Here is a 26,669-nt window from a genome sequence, read left to right as displayed (position 1 = left end):
CACATGATCCTTCAGAAATCATTCTAATATGCTGATTTGCTGCTCAAGAAACATTTCTTATTATTATCAATGTTGAAAACAGTTGTCTTGCTTAATAATTTTGTGGAAACTATGGTAGATTTTTTTTATGAATAGAAAATTCAAATGAAGAGCATTTTGTAACAATGTCACTTTTGATCAATTCAATGTATCACTCCTGAAAAAAAGTATAACTGTCTTTAAAAAAATAATAAAACAAAATAAATAAAACAATAAAATTGTACGGACCCCAAACTTTTGAACGGTAGTGTATACTTTTTGAAGTATATTTTTCTTTTATGTACTAAATAAAATTAATAAAATAATAATAATAAAAAAAAAATCATTAAGGTTTTTAATTACCAATAAATAAAACAAAATGTGCAAAAAATAAAAATAAATAAATAAATAAATAAATATATATATATATATATATATATATATAATTTATTATTATTATTTTTTAATATTACATTATTTTAATATTATTTATTATTATAATTTTATAATTTTAAATTTTTTGTTATTGTAATTAAAAACCTTTAAAATTTGGTTTTTATTATTTTATATATTATTTTATATATATAAACTCTATATAACTATGAATTCAAACACTGTTTTTTTAGATTTATATATATATATATATCAAACCAAATTATTCAGACATTTTTTATATATTTTTACTAGTGGGTGCAGGACACTATAGTTCATTTATGTAAGTGAGGATAGCAAAATAAAGTAAATTGTGACATATTTAACCCAAAAATTCTTCATACAGTGGACTACCAGTAAAATTTATAAAAATTTGTAACCAAAAATTATTCAGACACTTTGACCTGACCATGTTTTGCTGAAGTGTTATCTGACATAATTATAATAAAAATGAAAAAAAAGAAGAAAAAAAAAAAAAAATATTTGAATTTGTAGTTATATATAACTACGAATTCAAATTCATTTTTTTCATTTTTTTTTTTTTTTTTAGAAAGCAATGGTATACAGTGCAAAACATTACTGATTTGTTTGACACTTCCATTACTATCACGAGTCAAATTCGCAAGAAATTTCAACAAAATAGCAGGCTAGATAACGTTACCTTGGTTACATGCTTCAATTAGCATAATTACATAACATACATAACATAACATAAATACATCAAACTAAACCAAATGTTTACGATGAACGTAAGATCTCACACTGGCCCCGAGTCATCCTTATTGTTGAGCCCTGCACATGTATAACTCTTTGTGATTACATATTGAGCTTAAATCAGAGAACGTCTAAACGATTTGTAATCTACACCCATCCAGACGTAATATATTTAATGCATTTTACCTCCTTAACTTGCGAGATTATCATGGTGGGCTTGGGTTGTCTGAGACTAGGTGATGGACGGTGCTTTTACCATCCAGACTGAGGATAAACTTTGACCCTGAACGCACACACATGATCTCTTTTCTCCTTTACATTCTTTATTTAAAAGATGAAATACAGACTGGCCCATGTGTGTGGTGGGATACCAGAATCAAAGGGACCTGCAAATAGACTGAAATGCAAAAAGTGTAGTCGAGTTGCATTGAGAAACATATATGCAGGACCGCTGCCAGAAGCACGCGCATTACTTTGGGAGATTTGCAAAGGTTATGTGCAAAGCTCACCCAGCAGAGGGGCTGTATGCTCCGATCCAAAGGAAAAGCTATATGAGCGGCTGTTTACACACCACAAATGCATGTTCATACATTCTAAATCTACAGCTTTACATATGAGGTCAGATACACTTGTCAATAATGATATGAGCTGAATCACTCGCATATGCTTGATCTTCCTGTTTGTTTCATGAGATAGACAAATGTAATGTGGTTTTAACTATAAAAAAGTATGAATAGAAGAAAAACAGAGGGGATAATATTAGGCCTGGGTATTGCAATGTGTCATGATTCAATACAATGCATAATTCAATGCATCATGATATAAGAAAATTTAAACCATACCTACAAACGACCTAAAAAAAAAAAAAACCTTTGATAAATTATAATTATGTGGGGTCTGTATTATAAAAATGTGATAAAATTTGACACATTTTGTCATAATGGATTTTTATCATTATTATTCTTAATATTATAATCAAGACTTTTGATCTCATGGTTTTGTATGACATAATTATTACCTTAATATATCATAATTCTGATTTATCAAATATTTTTTTTTTTCTCATGTGGTGGAAATAGTCTTCCATAACATCCTGCTTCTTCATTAATTGAACTGTGGGAGATAAATAAAAATACTGATACAATGACTTTAAGATTAAATTTTGATTAAATTTGATTAAATTTGCACAGCTCTAGATTACACTAGAGTTCAAAAGTTTGGGGTCGGTAAGACTTTAGTCTCTAATGGCCAGAACACACCAAGCCGATGCTGCTGAACCAGTGGCAAAGAAAGCACACTGTGGGGTTGGCTCACGTTGGCAGCGTCTAGGTCCAAAGTTGCCCTGACACACCAAACCGACGCTCGACACCCGACAGCCAAGTAGCATGTCCGTTCTGCGCCTGCGTAAGAGAAATGCCTTTCCGTACCAGCAGGTGGCAGTAGCTGAACAGCCAATCAGAATAATCAGATGGCTCCGACGCTGATTCAACATGTCAAATCGGCCGAAAAAAGCAGACGAGGACCAACTTCAGCTGACGGTACGGAACACATTGAGAAAACTTAGTCAGCCGACAAACAAAAACTGCCCAACGGCCGACCGTCGGCTTGGTGTGTTCCGGGCTTTATAATCACCAGTACAGTTCTGTCATGACAACTTTCTGAGTGTTTCACATGGTAATGGATATGAAAATGTAAATATGTTTGGTCTTGGCGGAATAGATCTGATACACTTCTGCTGCTGCAGAGCAAGTATGGGACTTGCTACTGCCAATACATACAAGACACACTGCTGTGAGCAAGTAAGACATGCTGCTGCTGTACAATATAGCATACACAAATTTCCCATTGCAGATCTATACAGGTGGAGCTGGGGAAGGTGGAGGGTTTCTGCAAAGGCTGACTGAGTCTTTGGAAGTTGAGCAGCAAGCTCATTGGCTGCTGATACAGCAGGAACCAATCAGCTTTGCCCTATAGAGAATGATGTGATTGCAAGCAGATTGAGTTAAACCTGTGCCATCTAGAGTTTCATGACAGACCTTTGTATTTATTTTGTGAAATCATTACAATTTACAAAAACTTTTCTATTCAAATATATTTTGACATATAATTTATTCCTGTGATGGCAAAGCTCAATTTCCAGCATCATTACTCAAGTGTTCGGTGTCACACAATCCTAGTATGCTGCTCATTATTTTTGTGGAAACCGTGAATTTTTTTTCCCAGGAATCTTTGAGAAATAGAAAGTTCAACCGCATTTATTTGAATATTTTTAGTAAGAATGTAAATGTATTTACAGTCACTTCTGATCAATTTAATTCACTGTTGCTAAATAAAAGTATTAATTTCTTAAAAAAAACAAAAAACTACTGACCCCAAACTTTTGAAAGGTAACGTATATGGCATTATTTCTACAAAAAATACACGTTAGGTCGCCAGTAGACGCTATATTTCATTTAACAGCCATGTCATATCTAATATAGCATCTATATTAGGAAGGACAATATTCAGAATAGTAATATTCAGTTAGGGCTAACTTAAATTTGGTTCCCCAATAATCTTCACCATTCAACATTTGGTTACATTCTTGATATAAATGTGCACATGAGCACATGGTTTAACAGGTGAGAATGAACATAAATATGCAGCACATATACATAGTCCAAAAAAAAAGGGGAGGTGGGTAGAGATAAAGAGAGACGGAGAGAGATACAAGAACTACAGACGTTAAATAACACCAGTGTCAAATAGATCTCAAACAAGAAAGAAACGTTTTAACATGAGACAAGTATGCCATGTTTCTCTACCACAAGCAGCCTTAAAACCTCTTCCTCTGTCATTAATGTGCTGTGATGTCGTATTTGAGGTATTTGAGGTATTTGGGTGGAGAAAATGCTTTGGTACCTTTGGTTGCAGGTTTGGATGGAGCAGCACGTAACCGTTTGGGTCAATTGCGAAATAATATCCATTAGGACCAATCTGAAATAAACAAAATGGAAAAAGGAGAACAGTGAGGACACATCGAATAAGAAGACCACCATCAAACCCAAATCCCTGCTTAGACCAAATGGACCTGGTTCCTCAGAGATGCGGTGGTTAATCCCTCACTAGCGGGGTACTGTCTAATATCCCCCGAGAACGCAGACCCGAGCTGTCAATCACCCCCGAGCACTTAGCGTTAATCAAATGTGTCGGTTCATCTGGAAACATTCCTCTGAGCTTAACAGAAAATCACAACCATTTACAAATCAAATGTAAGTACAAACAGATGTAATGTACAAGGGCTTACGTCCTCTTAAGAGCGATCTTACTGTAAGGAGGCGAAACCGCAAGACGGCAGACCGCAGAACAATAGCGCATTTATCTTATGCATGCCGTGTTATTCTTATTACAGCGACTCAAAGAGTCTGCAAAGAAAACATCTAACACGTGAGTTTCGCTTTGTTCCCTTATAAATTGAATTATGTAGCGTTCAAAGAATAGTTCACCCTAAATTAAAACTCGTCGGCAATTGTGCGCCCTCACCCCATTCCTAAACCAGATTTCAAACATTTTTTTTCCCATGCAATGAAAGTGAATAGGGCTGTCAAGCACCAAACCTGAGAAGAAAGTGCCATAAATGCAGCATAAAATTAGTGTGTTTAATTTAGGCGCTATATAATAAGTCTTTTGAAGCCATACAATTCTCGCCCATCTAGTCTTTGACATCAAACTGTTGCGACACGTCTGACACTTCATATTTTATTCTACTACCATTCAAAAGTTTGCTGTTGGTAAGATTTTTAAGTCTATTATGTATATTGATCAAAAAGACTGTAAAAACAGTGATATTGTAAAAAATATTATTACAATTTAAAATAAGCTATTTTTATTTTATTTTTGTTTCTGTGATGGCAAAGCTGAATTTTCAGAAGTTATTACCCCGGTCTTCAGTGTCACATGATCCTTAAGAAATCATTCTAATATGCTGATTTGGTGCTCAAGTAACATTTCTTGTTATTAACAATATTGGAAACAGTTACACATTTTTTCCATAATTCTTTGATGAATAGAAGTTCAAACGAACAGCATTTTTTAAAAATTATATATCATTATAAATGTCTTTACTGACACTTTTGACCAACTTAATGCGTCCTTTCTGAATAAAAGTATTAATTTCATGAATGCGAAGTAGATTTTATGTGAATAATTAGCTTTGTATAAGGAACAGACTGAAATGTATCACTTTTTATTATACTTTTTTTTGTGATTGCCATCAGCCAAATGTAAAAAGAGCAGTGTGCACATTCACTGAAACATCTTATTTTGTGTTCCACAGAAGAAAGGTGGATTTGGGTTTGGAATGACTAGGGGGCATTTTTTTTTTTTTTTTTCTTTTTTTTTTAAAGGAATCCCTTAAATAGGTCCCTTTCACTTTAATTTCTTTTGAACACTGGAACAACAACCAGATGAAATGCTGAATGTATTTGAGTTGATATTGTTTGTGTTTGTGGTACTCACTGTGAAGCGGGCGTCAATCTTTTGATATCGTCGAGAGACACATCCACCCCCATCACTCCTAAAATCAGCTGGTTCTGATGCTAAAAGAGAGATCAAAAACACTAAGTTTCCATTCTGACATGCAATGGAGTGACATTTACAACCAATATGGGTAACACTTTATTTCGATGGTCCACTTTAGACATTCTGCTAACTATAAGTAACATTGCAACTACATGTCAACTAACTCTCATTAGATTATTAGAAGACCGTCTGCTTAATATCAGCAAACACTTTATTTTGATGGCTCGCAACAGACATTAAGTAACTTTGTAAGTACATGTTAACTTATTCTACTAAACCTAACCTAGCAGTCTACTAATATTCTAAAGAGAGTTAGTTGACATGTAGTTGCAAATGAATGAGAGTTAGTTGGCATGTTGTTGCAAAGTTGCTTATAGTCAGTAGAATGTCTAAAATGGACAATCAAAATAAAGTGTAACCCAAATATGAGGCAAAACTTCACCTGGAAAGCATTAAACATTGCATGAGATTTCACAACGTGTAAACTTTTGCAACTTGGTATGAAACATTGCAAAGTTGTAAATGACTTCTCGTCATCCATACTGGAAATGGATATTAAACTTATCAAAGAACCCAGTGACGCAGTCAGTGAGCGGAAAGTAACGGCAACTTTCGAAGGGTCAAGCAGTTTAGTAGACAAACAACGTACGGATCCTTTGACCTCCAACTGGGAAAGTTTAGGATAAGATACTGTATGATATTTATTTTCCATATCTGTTACTATCATAGTGTTCCTAAGAAGGTCACTGTCCGCATGGTTACACCATTCAAGAGATAGTGTGGTTTACACGTTTGCGTCAGTAGTAGCTTTATCCCCATTAAAAGTGACAAAAATAGAAGTTTGTTCCAAGCATTGGGCTATTAATAGAGTATTGGGTCTGTTAATGACACATCTGGTGTTCTGTTCTGTGTTCATTCAAATGTTATATTCCCGCTTCTGACTTTTCGGGCACAGATTGAAACGTCCTTGTTTGTGCAGTTAGAGACGTGTTCATATGAAAAGATATTTATACACATTTTTTTTTTTTTTTTTTTATGTAACCATATCAAAAACAACATATCAAACATAATCTTTTAATTTTCTATATGGGCCGCTGATAATGTAGATGGAATGTAAACCTTTTTTACATATATAAAATTAATTTTACAAATACATTTTGAGGTACATTCATATATACCAGGGGTATTCAATGAAAGTTCCAAAAGGTCCAGTCTGCATATTTCCTTCCCAGTGGAGGTCCGGAGGTTATTTTTTATTTTTTTTATACCAATATTTACCAAAAAAAAGTAAATATTTCGTATTTTTTTAATAATAATAATAATAATTATTATTATTTTTACATTTAGACACCTACGTATATGGCACATAGAAGTCCTTGGGACTGAGAAAACATGGGGGAGAATTTTTTATATATTTTTCAAGACCATTTTTATATTTTGCTCAAAGTAATAAATTACTACAAACAAACAACTAACATAATCATCAAAACTCTCATCATGAGCACAAAACAAAGTTAAAAGGTTAGTTCACCCAAAAATGAAAATAATGTAATTTATTACTCACCCTCATGCCGTTCCACACCTGTAAGACCTTCATTAATCTTCGGAACACAAATTAAGATATTTTTGATTAAATATTTGATTAAATACGATGGCTCAGTGAGGCCTCCATAGTCAGCAATTACATTTCCTCTCTCAAGATTCATTAATGTACTAAAAACATATTTAAATCAGTTCATGTGAGTACAGTGGTTCAATATTAATATTATAAAGCGACAAGAATATTTTTGGCGCACCAAAAAAACAAAATAACGACTTATTTAGTGATGGCCGATTTCAAAACACTGCTTCAGGAAGCGTCGGAGCGTTATGATTCTTCTGTGTCGAATCATGATTCGGATCGCGTGTCAAAAACAACTGCTCCGGGTGTGTGTTTCACGGTGTGTGTGTGCACTGCTGTGTGTGTGTGCACTTGGATGGGTTAAATGCAGAGCACAAATTCTGAGTATGGGTCACCATACTTTGGCCACATGTCACTTCACTTCACTTCAAACCGCCAAACTGCTGAAATCACGTGACTTTGGCGCTCCGAACCGCTGATTCGATACGCTGATTCATTATGCTCCGAAGCTTCCTGAAGCAATGTTTTGAAATCGGCCATTACTATATAAAGGCCCTGATAAACTTCAAACGAAATCGAAGAACGAACTGATGTGACGTCATTTCGAACAAAATCAGGCCAAAACAAAATTAATTTTGTGTTCTTTTTGGAAGTTCGAAACGGCTTGCCAAAGTGAACTTTCAGGAAAAGTTCGTTCCAGCTGTAAAACACCTTCGTACTTCCATTGGTCCGTGACGATAACGTAAAAGGAGGTGTGCGCTGAGGCTCCACCTTCAATCGTTTGAAACCCTTCTCTGACTCATTTCGACATGAACACACTGGATAGCTGCTTTATGGTACAAAATGAAGTTGTGCTTCTGATGAAATGAGGCACTGACACTGTTTTTCATGTTTGATACTGTAAAGCTGCTTGCTGTTAAGCAATATATTGAATAAAGTGCTATATAAATAAACGTGACTGGAGTGCTAATTTGCAGAGCTCGTGCTAACACACCAATGTTGTTATGATCAGACGCATTTCTTATGCTTTCTAAAAAAAAAATGCTTGCTGTTTTCTCATTTTTGCTATTTTATTTTGTTACTGAGAAGAAAGTGTACAGCACGTATTTACATATTCATCTAACCGTCGCTCTCAGCAGTGTGGGTGGCGTCAGATTTTCGATTACAGTACTGTATATCGCTGGTCAAGCATTTTGAACTTCGTTTTACCCCTAAACGAGGAACGAAAAAGAACATAGTTTGAAGTATATCGGAGCCTTAAGACGTTATTTTGTTTTTTTTTGGCACACCAAAAATATTCTCGTCGATTTATAATATTAATATTGAACCACTGTACTCACATGAACTGATTTAAATATGTTTTTAGTACATTAATGGATCTTGAGAGGAAATGTCATTGCTCCCTATGCAGGCCTCACAGAGCCATCGGATTTCAACAAAAATATCTTAATTTGCGTTCCGAAGATGAACGAAGGTCTTACGGGTGTGGAACGGCATGAGGGTGAGTAATAAATTACATTATTTTCATTTTTGGGTGAACTAACCCTTTAACTAGTAATTTAAAACTTTTTTTTTCTTCTCTTGCCATCTCAAAATAATTTTCCAAATGATAACATTGTTTATTATGAAATGCTCTTAATATGCTGCTCAATCATGCTAAATGTATGTAAATGAAATGTAAATGAAAAAAAAAAGTTTAAAGGCACCATGAGATAACTTGCCACAAACAAGGTTTAGTTAAAGGTTTGGAGTCATCTGTATGAAAGATAAAAATAATTGTATTTGCTGCATTCATTTTCATTTTCTGCAGCGCTTTAGCAAAAGTAATTGTTTTTTCTGCTCACTGTGTTTCTGCTATTGTCGTCTGCAGCTTTTAATGTGGTGCTTTATGTCTTTAGCAGGAGAGCGAAGCAACTTGAATGGAGCAGAAAGGGCTTGAATTAAGCGCATTTGGCTCTAGATAAAAATATTAGAGGATGTAGTGGCGAAAGATCATTGCCGTAAACGACCCTGAGCATTGTGGTGTGAACCGCTCCATTGTTTTGATGCGCTGCTCACTTTAAAGGTGCCCTAGAATTAAAAATTGAATTTATCTTGGCATAGTTGAATAACAAGAGTTCAGTACATGGAAATGATATACAGTGAGTCTCAAACTCCATTGTTTCCTCCTTCTTATATAAATCTCGTTTGTTTAAAAGACCTCCAAAGAACAGGTGAATCTCAACATAACACCGACTGTTACGTAACAGTCGGGGTGTACGCCCCCAATATTTGCATATGCCAGCCCATGTTCAAAGCATTAGACAAGGGCAGCCAGTATTAACGTCTGGATGTGCACAGCTGAATCGTCAGACTAGGTAAGCAAGCAAGAACAACAGCGAAAAATGGCAGATGGAGCAATAATAACTGACATGATCCATAATTACATGATATTTTTAGTGATATTTGTAAATTGTCTTTCTAAATGTTTCGTTAGCATGTTGCTAATGTACTATTAAATGTGGTTAAAGTTACCATCGTTTCTTACTGTATTCACGGAGACAAGAGCCGTCGCTATTTTCATTATTAAACACTTGCAGTCTGTATAATTCATAAACACAACTTCATTTTTTATAAATCTCTCCAACAGTGTAGCATTAGCCATTAGCCACGGATCACAGCCTCAAATTCATTCAGAATCAAATGTAAACATTCAAATAAATACAATACTCACATAATCCGATGTATGCATGCAGCATGCATGACGAACACTTTGTAAAGATCCATTTTGAGGGTTATATTAGCTGTGTGAACTTTGTTTATGCTGTTAAAGGCAAGCGCGAGCTCCGTGGGCGGGGGAGTGCCAGATTTAAAGGGGCCGCAGCACGAATCGGCTCATATTTAATGATGCCCCAAAATAGGCAGTTAAAAAAATTAATTAAAAAAAATCTATGGGGTATTTTGAGCTGAAACTTCACAGACACATTCAGGGGACACCTTAGACTTATATTACAGCTTGTAAAAAAAACGTTCGATGGCACCTTTAATCTGTAGAAATGGTAAAATGGTGCGATTATGTCACACGGTCCAGATGGAACCAAGCCGGAGTCCGGAACTATACCACGGTCTGCCATTTGAATACCAATGATATATACAAACTGACCAAGTACTATATACACTACCATTCAAAAGTTTTTTTTTTTTCTTTTTTTTTTTTTTTTAAGAAATGTATACTTATTCAGCAAAAAATTACAATAATAAGAAACGTTACCAAATCAGCATATTAGAATGATTTCTGAAGGATCATGTGACACTGAAAACTGGAGTAATGATACTGAAAACTTAGCTTTGCCATCACGGAATAAATTTCATTTTAAAATATGTTTAAAAATATATATATTTTAAATTGTAATAATATTTCAAAATATTACTGTATTTTGATAAAAGAAATGCAGCCTTGATACGCACAAGAGGCTTATTTAAAAAAATCTCACCGACCTTAAACCCTTGAATGGTAGTGTACTGTATTTAATACATAGGCCTATCTATCCTGCGTCAACAGCACATGCATGCATCGTGCTGCTCATGTGAACAGCGTCAACCAATAATGAGTCTGCGTTCTGACGTAGAACCCGGAAGCACTTCACTGTGTCTACAACATAAACAGCGTAGGAGAATGACAGGGGAGAGAAGAAATTGTTGAATAAAGTCGGTATTTTTGTTTTGTTTTTGGACACAAAAAGTATTCTCGTCGCTTCATAAAATTGAGGTTGAACCACTGCAGTCACATGGAATATTTTAACAATGTCTTTACTACTTTTCTGGACCTTGAATGTGGTAATAACGTTGCTTTCTATGGGAGGGATTAAAAAAAACCTCTCGGATTACATCAAAAATATCTTAATTTGAGTACCAAAGATGAATGAAGGTCTTATGGGTGTGGACGACATGAGGATGAGTAATTAATGACAGAAATGTAATGTTTGGTGAACTAACTGATATTTTCCAGATTTAATACAATTATATCATGTTTGGTCACCATTTTACTGTGTAGAAGCTCAAATAGTTTTAATAATTTAATTTCACTATTACCCTAAATTATAAAAGGCAGTAATAATAAAGAATTTTTGAGTGTTTCAACTGGAAAATCAAGATAAACGATAAACTGACCTGGTTCTGAGATTCGCCCTCCCTGGATTTGGTCTTGTTGAACACAGGTAGTGTGCCTGTGATGACTAGGCCCAACTCCTGAGGTCATGATGAGAACACAGAATACAATGAAGCATATAGCACTCTAAAGGGTTTCTATGACGTTCGTTAAAAAAGGTTGTACCAGAGCATCCAGGTAAACGTTGGTCCACTGCACTTGTTTAGCATCTGCAAGGACCATCGGCCTGCTCAAAACATCTAGATATTCCTAAGCAACAGTGAACAACACAAAGCAATCCAATGTAGGTCATCCTTGGACCTTCACATACTCCTAAACAAGAGCAACTATCAAAATAAACAAATCAAATTTGAAACGCTTTGGCATTATACAGACCTGTGTGTTTATGCGGATGGCTCCAATGGAAGGGATTTCGTAAAAATATCCTAGAAAACATACCATATGGTGTCATTTATTTTATTTTTTTGCAATCCAGTGCTGAACCTGCTACAGAGGCTGTGAGATGTGAGAATTATATTTGTGCTTCAGCCACTAGAGGGCAAACACAGACTGAGCAAAGCAACACTTACCTTTATTAGCACAGGCCATCCACTTTATTGGCCCTGTGTCATAGTTGTGTTGACCCACAGAGAACGTGAACACACGCACCTGAAATCAAACAGCATAGTTTAAAAATTCATACATACATAAATAAATGCATACATAAATAATTGATGAGGCCTGTTTAAGGACATTTAATGAATCCACATATAATGAACATATATAATTTTTTAATAATAAATAATAGGAAAATAAATAAAGGAATAAATGACTTAACAAAACAAATATAACTCATTTTTAATCCTGACTTATTTTTATTCATTTTAACTTTTATTTGTTTTTTCTTTCATATTTTTTTTTTGCTCAACCAATGCACTGGAGCTAAGACTGCCTTCCTCATTTACATTTTGCACATGGAAAAGTAAAAATGAATAAATAAATAAATAAATGCACATTTAAATATATCTGGAAATAAATACATGTGGGAATATAATATATATATATATATATATATATATATATATATATATATATATATATATATATATATATATATATGAATGCATAAATAAATATAAAAATAAATTCAATTAAAAAATAAATAAATAAAAATAAAATAAATGTAAAAATACAGCCAGGATTAAATTTTATTATAAATGAATCTATTCCTTTATTTTAATTTTATTTATTTTTTATTTAAAGTCCAGGCCCAGTGAAATGCCTTAGAATGTGCAGCATTATTTATTTATTTATTTTTACACGCAGCATTATTTAATGTGTTGACATAATTTCAACTGAAACAGGAAGACAGAGGGGGACATATCAGACAGCTCCGCCCCTTTTTTTAAATGGCCAATAGCGATTCATTTATACCACAGCTTGGCCAGAGCCGTTAAACTCTGTAAAACCTCGGTTTCCTTCTAATCTCTAACCGTACCTCCTCCATATCGCTTTAAAATACAGCATTCTGTGCAGAATTCAGATGGGTCCGATACCTTTTGTGGTCTGACCCGACTCGCGGTCCATGGATATGATCTGCTCTATGCTCTCGTGTCTCTGGGCTAAAAAATTAGACTTCATTCGCGTCAATGGAAAGCATTTATACACTGTCTGAATCGTTCCCTATCCCCTATATAGTGCCATTCACCATACAGAATCTAATAAATGTGTGAACAAATGATCGATTTCAGCCGCAGCTTTAGCGTCTGTGTAGGAGGGGCGGGACTTCAGATTCTAGAGAGCATTTGATTGGACAGAAGATCTGATGAGAAGCTGAAGTGAGAGACTGTAAGTTTTGAATGCTTCTATCTCCTAAATGTGAATTTTGTCATTTTTTTGGAGCATACCAGCTTATTCATAACTAACATATTCATACTAAAAGCTAAAAATAATCAATTTTGATTTCAGGGGGACTTTAAATACTGCAGGTTTGGTCCTCCATAAGTGTGTGCTTAAATTTCCCAATATACAAATTTCACCACAAAAATAGAGATAGATTGTTAGATGTTAAAGGGATAGTTCATTCCAAAAATGAAAATTCTAACAAACAACTGAATGTTGAATGTATGGGATACTATGGAAGTCAATAAGGTCCATCAAATGTTTATTTACTGACATTTTTCAAAATATCTTCTTTTGTGTTCAGCAAAAGAAAGAAATTCATACAGGTTTTGAACAATTTGAGGGTGAGTAAATGATGACTGAATTTTCATTTTTGGGTGAACTATCCCGTTAACCACATAATAGCTAGAATTTGTTTTTTCATTACAAACTGTATAAAATCCAGCTTCACACACACACACCTTTTTGTCAATGTTGTATCTGCTGAAGATTTCCTCTGCTCTCTCCTCGCCTCCGTCAGTAAACAGCATTATAATCTTGTTGCAGTTTGCTCTGGTGATGTTTGGCTAAAATGAACACAATCATATGCTGTTACATAGAATAAACAGCAGAGGTCAGCAGAACACAACAATACTACTATTAAAACTTTATATAAAGGTTTAATCAGCACCCTCTTAAAAAACAAATATTACTAAGCAGGGAGATCAACCCCCTTATTTGTGGAATAGAAAAAGTCAATTTATGATCGAATCCACCACTGACTGGAGGGAAGGATATGTGATGTATCAAACTATATTATTTTAACACCAGGTAAAGAGAGGGAGCAGAGTGATATCTTATTATAGACACTCTTTTCAGCCAATGTGAAGAGAGAGAGACCACACAAAGTGCAGATTTTAAGGCTGCTGACCACTGAGAGGGAGACTGAAGCCCCCTAAATGTGTTAAATAGGATTATAGTGATGGTTTCAGTTTTTGCAATTCATAGATAGATTTCTTAAATTAAAATATAATTAAAAAAATCATACATTTGAGAGCTGATTGAAGGCAAATTCAAAGCCTTTGGTGTAGTTGGTGATGCCCTTGGCTGTAATGTTCTGAACTGCATCTTTTAAGATCTTCTTATTGCGGACGTTAGCTTGAACCAGGTGGTCGAAACATGCTGTGTTATTCACTTTTGTGTTAAACTGTAAGAGAAGAGAGAGAGAGAGAGTGAAAAATCATTGGTCTTCTCATTGTTCATTCACAGCAAGATTTTCAGAATTGCAACAAAAGTTTGTGTGACTTAAAAGATCTATATACTGGGGTCAGAATCTCTGCAGGTGTTTGTGAGTATACGCATGTGTTTGGTACAGTCAGTGATGAAAATAATTTGAGCTGACAAGCTGGATACCCTTACAAGTTTCTAATTTTCTGTTCAGATAGGGCTCTCTGTGTTCTGTCACTTATTGCAGCTGACCTCTGTGAACCTGTTACTTCAAAGCTGGAGCGTGTGAGGAGATTGTGAACAAGAAAATAGACTTGGGTAGAGGAAGGAAAGAGGGGGAAAAAGGAAGAATGAACACTGGGGGGGGGGGAAGAGAAGGATAAACAGTATATGGAATACTGCAGACTTTAATTATCCACAAATAGAGTGCAAAATCTTAAAAAAAAAAAAAGTTACTTTTTTTGGTTTCAACCTCAGGGTGTGAAACTAAATATTATATGAGCAGTTTTACTTTTTATTCACTTCATGTGAGGTTTGCATGCCTTGTAAAAAATGTGGGGCATGAAAATGCAAAATAAAATAAAATAAAATAAAATAAAATAAAATAAAATAAAATAAAATAAAATATTAGCCAAAATGGGTAACAGGCTTGCAACTGTATATATGCACAAAACATGTTGGTGAGAGAGAAATAATAAAAACAATATAAAAACAATTAAAACTTTTATAGTTTTTTTTTTTTATTTTTAAATGTATTTATTTACTACAATTGAATTGAATATCAATTCTACAGATTGTGTTTGATTACGACACTGTTTGATTTGAATTGATGGATATATTCAAGAAACTCAAGAACTCTTGAGGATTTTTAGGCCAAAATCACAATTTTAAAGGGGGGAATGTCTGTGTTTAAAATGAGCTACTTTTCATGCACAGTTAATTTTAAGATAGATAATAGTTAATCTAATATATCAAACAGTTCTCACAACAAAAATAAGGTTCCTCTGATGCTTAATTGGACGCCAATTTGTACCTTATCCAGACAACGCCTCCTATAACCCCAACAATGGGAAAAGTCAGAATGATTAACAGGTGTGAATCAATTACAGCACCATTACAGCTAATGAGGAGGTATGTGCAAGCTCATGCAAAAATTAAAATGATTACTATAACTCCAGCTCTCTCAGAGGACATGAAAAAAGCGCATAGTGCACTTCCTGTGGCATATGCAAGCAGAACACACCTTCAAATCTCCCGTGTTTACTGTAGTGCTGTTTTTCTTCTATTTTTAATGATCCGGTTCTTATTTTTTCATTCATGTCAACTCGAAAGGCTTTCTGACTTTGAATTTCTCGCCGGACACAGAGAGGTGTCATTAGGAGACGTGCGCCAGTCATTGATGTAACTGTGGGATCAGGTGTCTGTGCTCTGTTGAATGAGCTAGATGTCACAGTGTCTGTTGAATGAACCGATGAGTCACGGTTCGATTAGTTGTTCCAGCATTGACTGAATATTTAATTAACGCTCGAAATTATCTCCACGGAGGCCCCCGTGACTCACTGCTCTCAGCATACGGCGGGTTATAAATAGAGGAATAGGACAAACTGATGATACACAGACCCCTACACACACCAGACGGTGCACACTCACAGCGTAGATGGCTAGATGATTATAACGAGAGTGTTCTTGTTCTGTCGGGTCATGCCGCTTCCCAGAGGAACTTTTTATTTCTCTGGGGTTTCTCGTTCATAGTTTAGGGGACGTGAAGTAGTTTTCAGTTATGTTTAAGATTAAGCATTAAAAGTTTCTCAGGTGCTTCTAAAATTCCTATGGACAAATAAAAATAGAACAAAAAATGAGACAACTGCTTCTAAACAGTAATAATCATTACCCAAATGTAAAGCAGAGGGGTCTTGTATCATCCAAAAAATGGTCTGTTTTGCAATAATGACCAAACTGTCACGCAAAGACTTTGGCTTCTGCCAAATATTGCTGACATTTCAAAATAGTGACTGAAGTCAGTAGTAGTTATTTTGTTTCTCTTTTCTTCAGTGATTCTGCTTGTTAACAGCAGGTGTTCATCACTAACACACAATCATCACTTAAATAATTGCTTAATTATCTCATTAACTTTAACTCTGCTTTAGTGTTATTTTAACACTATTTAGAGAGGGACCATATGTACTCTGAGCAGAGTTGATTTAACTCTGGAGATTTTGCTTTGTGGAGCTTGTAGCCAGTAGCGCTCGTATGGGGCCGAGGGGACTTCTAGTCCCCCCCAATTTGAAGTTCCGGTTCCCTACCCCCTCAGCGAGATAAGTGTGAATCCCTGGCGAGCCGTCTCAGCATGGCACGTTGGAATGTTTGAGTGTGGTATCATTTACATGACACCAATTTTAACTAAAAATGGAACGCTTTTGAAAACATTTGAAAATAGAAGAAAAAAAAAATTGAAAACTGAATTTTTTTTTTAAACCGATACTGTTATCGTCTCCGATAAAAAAATTTAAAAAAAAGAAGCAAATTTGTGAAAACGGTGACGTCATGCATGTGTATTACGTGTTCAGTCAACAGGCATGTGTGAATACTTGACAACCAAAACAACAACGGATTACAGGACTGTGTTTGTACTGTTCAAGATGCTGTGTTTATTAACACTCCTCCAGCAAAGAGTATATTTACTGCAACACTCCTATGATCAGTGGAGATGCATTATTTACATATGCCAAATTCTAACATTGCCAACTAATTCTAATAATTCTGACCTCGCCAACTACTAGCGTCATGGGCGGAGTAGCAAACCCATTATAATTTTACGAATACTACTGTTATTGTGTCACAGAATATCATTTTAAGAGGTTTTTTTTATTATTATTTTTTTTTTTTACTGTTCAGACCTCGAATATGCAATTTATGTATAAAAATTGCACAATTAAATGTATATATAAATAGGCCGTTAGCGGCCGTTCAGAGCTCATGTACCTGCTGAGAACAGCTTTATCTTGACCAATCCTTCCATAATTTGCCACTGGCTCTTACATAAATAGTGGAAAAACATGAGATATAGTTAATTCTGGGTATATCAAACAGGCAATCTTTGGTCTTATTGGTCAAGTTTCTGTGCTCCTGAATGTTTCTATGGTGTGCAGCATGATAACCGATCTCTGTGTGTGAATGACATGTGTAGTGTGTGTGTGTGTGTGTGTGTGTGTGCGTGCTTCAATAAAAAGCAGTGCATTAATACAGAACGGTGATTAAACTGACTTGGAACCTGTGCATTGCACACCTTCCAGCCAATCAGAATCGAGTATTCAGATAGGCCATGTTATAATACTTATTTCTACCATATATTTAATAGAAATAAAAATTACAAATATTATGCAGCATAATTAAGGGTATAAATATTTGCTCTGATAACAATTCAATTAAATTCCAGTTATTTTGATAAATGATCCAGTGCATCATGACATGTAAAATTTAGTCAGTTTATTAAACTTACGGCTTGGTTATAAAACCAATCATTTTCATTTATTATTTTGGTTTAAATTATTGTAATATATGAGAAGAGACCAAGTATGGAGTGTATCACCTGCCTTGATTGCAGATTTTCTTTTTTTTTTTCTAGTATTTTATTTCTGGATTTTGCAGCATAATTAAGGATATAAATATTTGCTCTTATAACAATTTGATTAATTTCAAAAATAAAAATCTGACTGCTGTAATTGCCCAGTCAGAATCAAATATTCCAGACCGCTGTGTAAACAAAGAGCTATTAAATTAACTAACTTGATATGCTGGCAAATGAACGGTTTGAGGCATTGTTAGGATCTGAAATCTGAAATCCTAAAAGAGACACACGAGAGTCTTTTACTAGAAACAAAAAAAATCAGAGAAGCAGGTGACTTATAATGTAGTCTTATTGCTGTACAGGAGAAACAAATTAAGATATTAGAGATATTCCAAATGCATACATTTGAATGTAGATATTAAATAGGTCACAATTGTGAATTTTCTTTCCAATATGGGCCACTCTTATTATAGAGAACATGTAAACCTTTAAAAGAGAAAAACAACCCTGATTCAAAAACTGAGAATCTAAATTCCATTCTTTGTCTCCAACCAGAGGAAGGTTGGAAACATGTTTCCTGCATGAAATCCACCTCTTAAAACCGGAGCGACCTCAAGGGACCAATTTAGAGCTCTAATCTTATGTTCACCATTCAAATTGTTTGTCATGCTGCAAGTCAATTGCACTAGTCAATCATTTCCTATGAAAATCCGCCTCGCAGATGAGTCAGTCTAAATGATGAATTGGGTAATATCCTTGAACAATTCAATGACGGTTGCCACAGCACTGCCCTAATGAGCATCAATAATCTTGATCCAATATTTGCCTTCCTAAATAACTTGTCAAATATTTATTTGGACAACGACTGAAATTAGAGACACTTTAGCTGACCAGCAGAGGAAGACCGTTTTATCATAATATGTCATATTTCCTTTGCTTCGTCTTCACTATAAATGTCACATTTGCATGGATATGCACCATCTATAATGATTATAGCTCTTGTGTTAAGACAAAAGGCTGAATGTAGCTATGAAAAAAAAAAAAAAACAAGCGTGCATTTATAACACCTGCCTTGATTCAGCCTTAAAATATTTTAAAATAAATATAAACTACAAATAGTTTAATCATGGATTATGCAGCATAATTAATGGTGGAAATATGTGCTTTGACAATAATTTAAATAACAATTCCTAATTGATATACTGAATTGTAATGGATTTCCTTTATACGTGGCCATGCATTAATCCATTTTACACTAAAAATCATAAGGCATTCTTATGATTTCATATGTAACCAACTGCATCACTATATATATATATATATGTTTATATAACTAAATCTTAATTTCCTTTAACTTCAGTTGGCTTTTCAAATATGTATGAAGATTTATGAAATCCTTGGGGTGTTGGTGGCTGTGTATGTGGCATCATATTGCAAAGTCTCGTTAAAATGAACAACATTTGTTTGTAAGAGACAGTCGAAAGCCCCCTCGCTGCACTCATACACACATACAGTGCAGTATATGAATAGCAGGTTATTGTGTAACATCATAATGTGTATACATATGTACTGTGCTGTATGCAATAAGCAGCACACTAGTATTAAATTCCAAACACAGCCTGTATTACAATACATTTTCCTTCCAAGTCTTGTTGCTCTCTCTGATTTGGCAGGAATGCATAACATCTCTTGTGAAAGAAGAGTTTGGATTTGTTTATCAAGCAATATGTGCATGAAGGTAGTCTAAATTTTACTTCCAACTGAAATGATCAGATATTTTATTTGTCCTTCATGGTTAAAATCATTTCAGTTGTATATGCAGATCATAATCCTCCTCACTTTCCCTTTTCACAAACCAAACAGCTACCATATGGCACATATTGTGTACACTGGTGGTGATCAACCATCCAAAAACAAATCACTACCATATTATAGATTTATAGAATCAGCCAACTCAATGACTTCTCTACCCGTAATGCCCACAAAGCCCTTTTATTTAAAACTACAGATGCTCTCAAACTACTGATCTGTACAAACACACACCAAATTTGATCTTTGTGTATCAAACTAATGCATTTATGTGACTGTGGGCACAGCCTCTGTCTTTCTGTTCTTGCTCAAATACACACAAGCACACTCACACATACGCATAACACAATGCTACACTGTCATTGGCATACGTTCCCTGAAGCGAATCCTGTTGACAGATCTCACAGAGCTAATCCTTTATCGGAACAGTGATTCTTCCAATGTAAGAAAACCTCAAAATCCTCTGAGAAGAGAAAACAATAAATTAATCAAACTTTATTTACTGAAGAATAAAAAATGTATGGTACCAAGCATGATTTTTGGTGCAATATCACTCTGAGTGCAAAAACTGAATGTGATTTATCATTTCACACTTGTATGGCTTTTTTTGCCGCTCTTTTCCATGTGATTACAATGAATGCAGACTAAAGCTTTTAAGCTTAAGGACACAAAAGCACCATAAAAGCATCATAAAAGTGGTCCATTTGAACTATATGCCAAGTCTAATGAATTCAAATAACAGGTTTGTGTGAGCAGCAGAATAAATCGCTATTCACAAATAATTTTCTCCTCAAGTGAGCTATTAAAGGGATAGTTCACCCAAAAATAAAAATTCTGTAATCATTTACTCACCCTCAGGTTGTTTATTCTGCTGTACACATAGGAAGATATTTGGAAGAATGTCAGTAACCAAAAAGATCTCATCCCCCATTGACTACCATAGTAGGAAAAAGAAATATTATGTAATATCTTCCTATGCGTTCAGCAGATCAAAGACATTTATATAGGCTTGGAACAACTTGAGGGTGAGTAAATGATGACAGAATTTTCATTTTTGGGTGAACTATCTATAATGAACACTTAAAGCAAAGTTGAGCTGATGTCAAGATTTTTTAAATAAATAACGACTTGAGTTTCTCACACAAAATATGTACCACTTTTATAACAGTTTACGGTAGTTTGGCATAATTTTTCAAGCTTGAAAGTGTCAGTCCTTGTTCTCTGTAATTGAGAGAAAAAGAGCAATTCATGTTTGGAACATCATGAGCTTAAAGGGTTAGTTCACCCAAAAATGAAAATTCTGTCATTAATTACTCACCCTCATGTCGTTCCACACCCGTACGACCTTCGTTCATCTTCAGAACACAAATTAAGATATTTTTGATAAAATTCGATTGCTCAGTGAGGCCTGCATTGACAGAAAGATAATTAACACTTTCAAATGCCCAGAAAGCTACTAAAGACACATTTAAAACAGTTCATGTGACTACAGTGGTTCAACCTTAATGTTATGAAGTGACGAGAACATTTTTTGTGAACCAAAAAAAAAAGAAACGACTTTATTCAACAATATCTAGTGATGGACGATTTCAAAACACCGCTTCATGAAGCTTCGAAGCTTTACGAAACACTTATGACATAATGAAGCTTCATTTACTGAAATCACGTGACTTTGACAGTTTGATTCACGCTCCAAACCACTGATTCGAAACAAAAGATTCGTAAAGCTTTGAAGCTTCATGAAGCAGTGTTTTGAAATTGTCCATCACTAAATACTGTCTCTTCAACATAAAGGGCCCTATAATACACCCAGCGCAATGCGACACAAGGCGCAGCGCAAGTGTGTTTGCTAGCTTGCGTCCGGCACAGTTCGCGTTTTCCCGTTCAGCGCCACGTCCTTAAATTAGTAAATGCATTTGCGCCAGTTAGTGCGCCCATGGGCGTGCTGGTCTAAAAAAGAGGTGTGTTCAGGCGCATTGCCGGCGCATTGCTATTTTAAGGAGCTGAAAATAGACTGCGCCATAGACCAACTCAAACCCGGTCTAAAGTCTAAAGTCAATGGCGCAATATTTTTTTGTTAGAGCGCGTTGGTAGAAACTGCGCCTCTGGACGCGTCCACAGTGCGCGTTGACTTTGCTTATTACACACAGGGATGCGCATCACACAAACATGCCAAATATTAAAAACAAAAGGATTACAGTGTAAAAGAATATTATTGTGTAGGCTACATAAATATAAAAATGTAATGATGAATAGTCATTGCGTGTATTAGAATTAGGCTACCTATTTTCAATTCAGCCTATTACTACTTATAATGATGAACGAAATTGGCTAATTAATTGAACAATCGTGCCAATACACACACATATATATTAACTGACTTTAACTTCGCGCACGAGCAGATCGGTTTCTTCGCTTGAAAAGCGTTCAGCTTTTCCGGCAACAAATTCCACCATGTAAATAGCAATCCGCCATGGCGCGAGCGCATCTCACTCTTAAAGGGAATGGGAGATGACACTCTGATTGGTTTATTGAACGTTACGCCCATTACTCATTAAGAGAATAGGGACAACCCATTTCAAAAATGCGCCCCGGTGCACGGACCGTTTTTCCGTCGTTAAAATAGCAAAAGTGGATTTGGACACGCCCTGAGTGCACCTGCGCCGTGCGCTTTACACTTTGCGTTTAGATCGTTAAAATAGGGCCCTAAGACTGAACCACTTAGTCACATGAACTATTTTAAATATGTCTTTAGTAGCTTTCTGGGTGTTTGAAAGCGTTAATTATCTTGTTGTCAATGCAGGCCTCACTGAGCCATCGGATTTTATCAAAAATATCTTAATTTGTGTTCTGAAGATGAACGAAGGTCTTACAACTCTGGAACGACATGAGGGTGAGTAATTAATGACTGAATTTTCATTTTTGGGTGAACTAGCCCTTTAAGTAAATAATGACAAAGTATCCCTTTATGAAATAACCTCTACAACAAGCATGACAGGTTTGGACATGAGCATGAGCTGCTGGTCAGATGAAAAATAAGTTGAGAGAGAGAAAAAAGAAGAAAAAAAAAAACTGCCAGCATCCAAGTAAAAGATCAGCTAGCCAAGATGGATTGGAGGCTCCTTCCGAGAGGAATGATATATAGCAATTTCCTCCCTTTTGCTCTGGCCTTCTCTTTCTCACTCAGCCTGATCTCTTCCCCTCACTTTGTCCAGCCATTTTCAATTCAGCACACAGAGACTAGAAGCAGCCTTTTCATTAAGAGCCTGTTTTCAAGTGGCAAGCTACAGCCGGATCCATATTTCATTACAACTCTTCTGTCTCTCTCTTTTTCTCTCTCTCTCACACACATATATTTCTGTTACATCACACAGCAACCTGCAACCCACAAACTATAGAAACTCCTCACTTTAAATTGAATCCAAAGAAACAATGTCTTGTTCCATTTTTACTGTACGGCTGCGCCTAAATATGGTTGTCACAGTTTTCTGAGAGATTAATCCCATTCTGTAGACACAGTTTGTCATTTAAACATACATTTTTCTTTTTTATGGAAGTGACAAGCACTTTCTGCAACCATATTTAGTCATAAAACTTGTGAAAACCAACTTTTGTTAGATCCACATTGTTTGTGCAGAACCAAACGGAACATCTAGTTGCTAATGCAGTGATGCTACACTTTTTTGGACTCTGACAGCTCACCTGAAATGCATCTTTCTTGGAAGAAAGATCTTAACATGGGTTTTGAACGACATGAAGGTGAGCAAATAAAAGCAAACTGTTAATTTCTGGGTGAACTGCTTCTTTTACAACCGTAAAGAAGCTTCTTTTTCAATAGAATTTTGTTTGTTTTAAGTGACGAGGTGCCAAAATGTTGCTACAATTATTGCTATTCATGTGTAGGCTACTCATTTAACAGATGCTAAAATGGAGCTATCCAAAGCTTGCAAATTAGCTTACAAGCTATCTTGCTAACCAAAAGTGACTCATTCTAGAAAAATAGTACAGCTGCAACACAATGTTCCAGAATTGCTTTGACAAGTAAGGAAATGTATGCGAGACACTGTGAAAAGCAGAATGAGAATGTGCAATGTTATAACTATACTATGTAAACTACATAGTAGGAGTGAGTCCTACGGTTGTCACAGCCAAAACTTTGCAGTGCGCCCACATAGCATATGATCATACTTACATGGACGACATTGACATAATCATCATCAGAAAGTGTCTCCAGCATTTCACTGACAGAAGTTCGGATCAGTTTAAGGGTCAGTCCGGACACACTTCCACTCCTGCAACACAGTTCATCCAAAAAAATGAAAATTCTGACATCATTTAAGGACTTGAAAGGTGACTAAATGATGACAGAATTTTTTTTAGGTGAACTATCCATTTAAGCCCTGTTAAAGAAACCATGTGCATCAAAAAAAACAAAACAAAAAAACATTTGATTTCTTAAAGATACAAGTTGCGTCCCAAATGACGCACTATACACTATGCACTTATACACTATGTACTTGTGCACTATGTACTTGTGCACTATGCACTCATCCATGTAGTGTGTGAATTGTATAAAGTTATTTTGTCATTTAACAACGGAGTCCGATCCTCCCTTCCCCTCCACTACGTAATTAAAGCTACGACAGTTGAGTGCACGAAGTGTCCAACATTCCACACTTCGTTTTTTTCCGTTAATTTAGTGCATCATCCGGGTATTTAAAGTGCACTTTTTTTCTTTTTGGAATTTTCAGTGTGAACGCACTACTGCACTATTTGTACTTAAAAACGTCATAGAATAGTGCACAAGTACACGAATTGGGACGCACCTACAGTGTCATGAGAAATCAAAACATTTAGCAATTTGCTATATATTATCGTATTATTTAAAATTATTTGTGTAATCATAAACACTGGTTTGTTGCATAAATAGTTTTACCATTTGTTATTCTTCTAGTTATTTAATCATAGTGGCTAATGAATCAAAAGTTTCACACATTCGCAGGAAATAGTTTACTTCTGCATTGAAAATTAAGGTGGATAGTGCATAAAACAAATTGGACAATGTAATTTCTTGTATTTGATAAACTGTTAATAAATAATAGAATTGTTTTCATACTTGAATGTTCAAAAAACACATTCTTTTTCATATTTCAATTCATTGCAGCCTGTCAGTAACACTCCGTTTAGTTCCGGTCTCTATGAAGCAACTCCTTCCGAAATGACTGCTCGTGTTGCGATAGGTCAACCAATTCGAGCATGTTTCAGAATTGTAATGCCCCTTACAATAACCGTGAGTTTTAACACACTACTAACGCAACTCAACCAAGCCTTACCCCTTTTTTGGGGGGGGTATGCTTTGGGCATGAATTATTTAATTAAGAATATTATGATGTGTGATGTGTAGTGTTGTCACGATACCAAAATTTTGACTTCGATACGATACCAAACTTAAATATCACGATACCGATACTTAAACAATACTATGGCAAAAACCTAAAACAGCAGGAAAAGTAAATAAATAACATATGACAGAACTTCTTTCTTCACCAGTGTGCAGGCTGATACTTCTGGATTTGAGCTTCATTGCCATGAAGTTAGAGATAGATTTATTATAATTTTTAATGTTTATTATTTTCACACTCAATAAAATTGTAAATTATTTGCTGTTATGCTTTTTCATACAGTTAAGTGTTTTTGACAGTAAGATTATTGTAAAAATTATATTACTGTAAATAATTAAAGCAATGTTATTAAAGCATAAATTGGTTTAAAATAAAAGTATATACCCTTCACATATTTATGTATTTTTAAATTTATTTTATTTTTGCAACCAGATATCACTTATTAAACTTAGACTCAATAATACACCTCTTTGCGAGAGTTCTGCTTGCATGAGTAAAATAAATAAATAACACTCATTTAATGTTTGAGAGCATAAACATAATGCTGGTATCACATTCACTAACCTGTCGCTCTTTAAATTCTTTGTACAAATCGGGATGTTTGACGGCAAGATGCTTTTGACTCCCTTCGCTTGCGTTATTTTGTAACATCTTTTGCAGTCGGGCTTTGTGGTGTCCGTGGGCTTGCCCTGACTGTCGGCAATGTAAGCAAAATAATGCCATATATCGCTTTGTGCATCTGCTTTTTTTGAGAAAGCAGATGCACAAAGCGATATATGGCATTATTTTGCAGTGTTTCGTCACCATAAAAGCCGTTGCGCAGTTGAGACGAATAAACATGCCTTAGAAGCAGCGCGCTGTACGCACACTGCCCACTGCTGTCGCACATTAGGAAATACAGCTGGCACTCAAAGTACCGGTACTAATAAAATTAAGAACCGGACCGTTTTTAAAAGCAGGGTATCGCGATACCTTTCTAGTATCGGTATATCGTGCAACACTAGTGATGTGTATGTTCCCGGACAAAAATTCAAGACTACAATCAAGGCGTTTCAGGGAGTTCAGAAACATTGCTTAATGATATAGAGTTATGGAATTTTGCAAACCTTTTTAATGCTCAAACAGCAACATTACAAACTAAAGAAAGTTAAAAATGTAAAAAAAAAAAGCATAACAGGTCCTCTTTAATAACTGAAATATTTGGATATTTAACACTTAAGTAATTACAAGATTGTTGTGAATACATGTAGGGTAAGTGCAAATGCATAATGTATAAGCAAAGCATCAGGGTAATCAGCTATCTGTATGCTA

The 26,669-nt window shown here is 35.2% G+C and overlaps 1 protein-coding gene across 1 annotated transcript in view; it reads right to left on the bottom strand.

The window, feature by feature from the left end:
- LOC125253992 (voltage-dependent calcium channel subunit alpha-2/delta-1) overlaps positions 1-26,669 on the bottom strand; it is a 149,185-nt gene that overhangs the window by 52,143 nt on the left and 70,373 nt on the right. The window contains 9 exon segments of the mRNA XM_048168298.1: positions 4,066-4,140; positions 5,658-5,741; positions 11,495-11,572; positions 11,658-11,741; positions 11,868-11,917; positions 12,062-12,140; positions 13,835-13,939; positions 14,401-14,559; positions 24,149-24,248. Of these exon segments, the coding sequence (XP_048024255.1) occupies positions 4,066-4,140; positions 5,658-5,741; positions 11,495-11,572; positions 11,658-11,741; positions 11,868-11,917; positions 12,062-12,140; positions 13,835-13,939; positions 14,401-14,559; positions 24,149-24,248 (814 nt within the window).

Source organism: Megalobrama amblycephala, linkage group LG19 (assembly GCF_018812025.1).
Source record: "Megalobrama amblycephala isolate DHTTF-2021 linkage group LG19, ASM1881202v1, whole genome shotgun sequence".
NCBI lineage: Eukaryota > Metazoa > Chordata > Actinopteri > Cypriniformes > Xenocyprididae > Megalobrama > Megalobrama amblycephala.
This window is presented reverse-complemented; position numbering and strand designations above follow the sequence as displayed.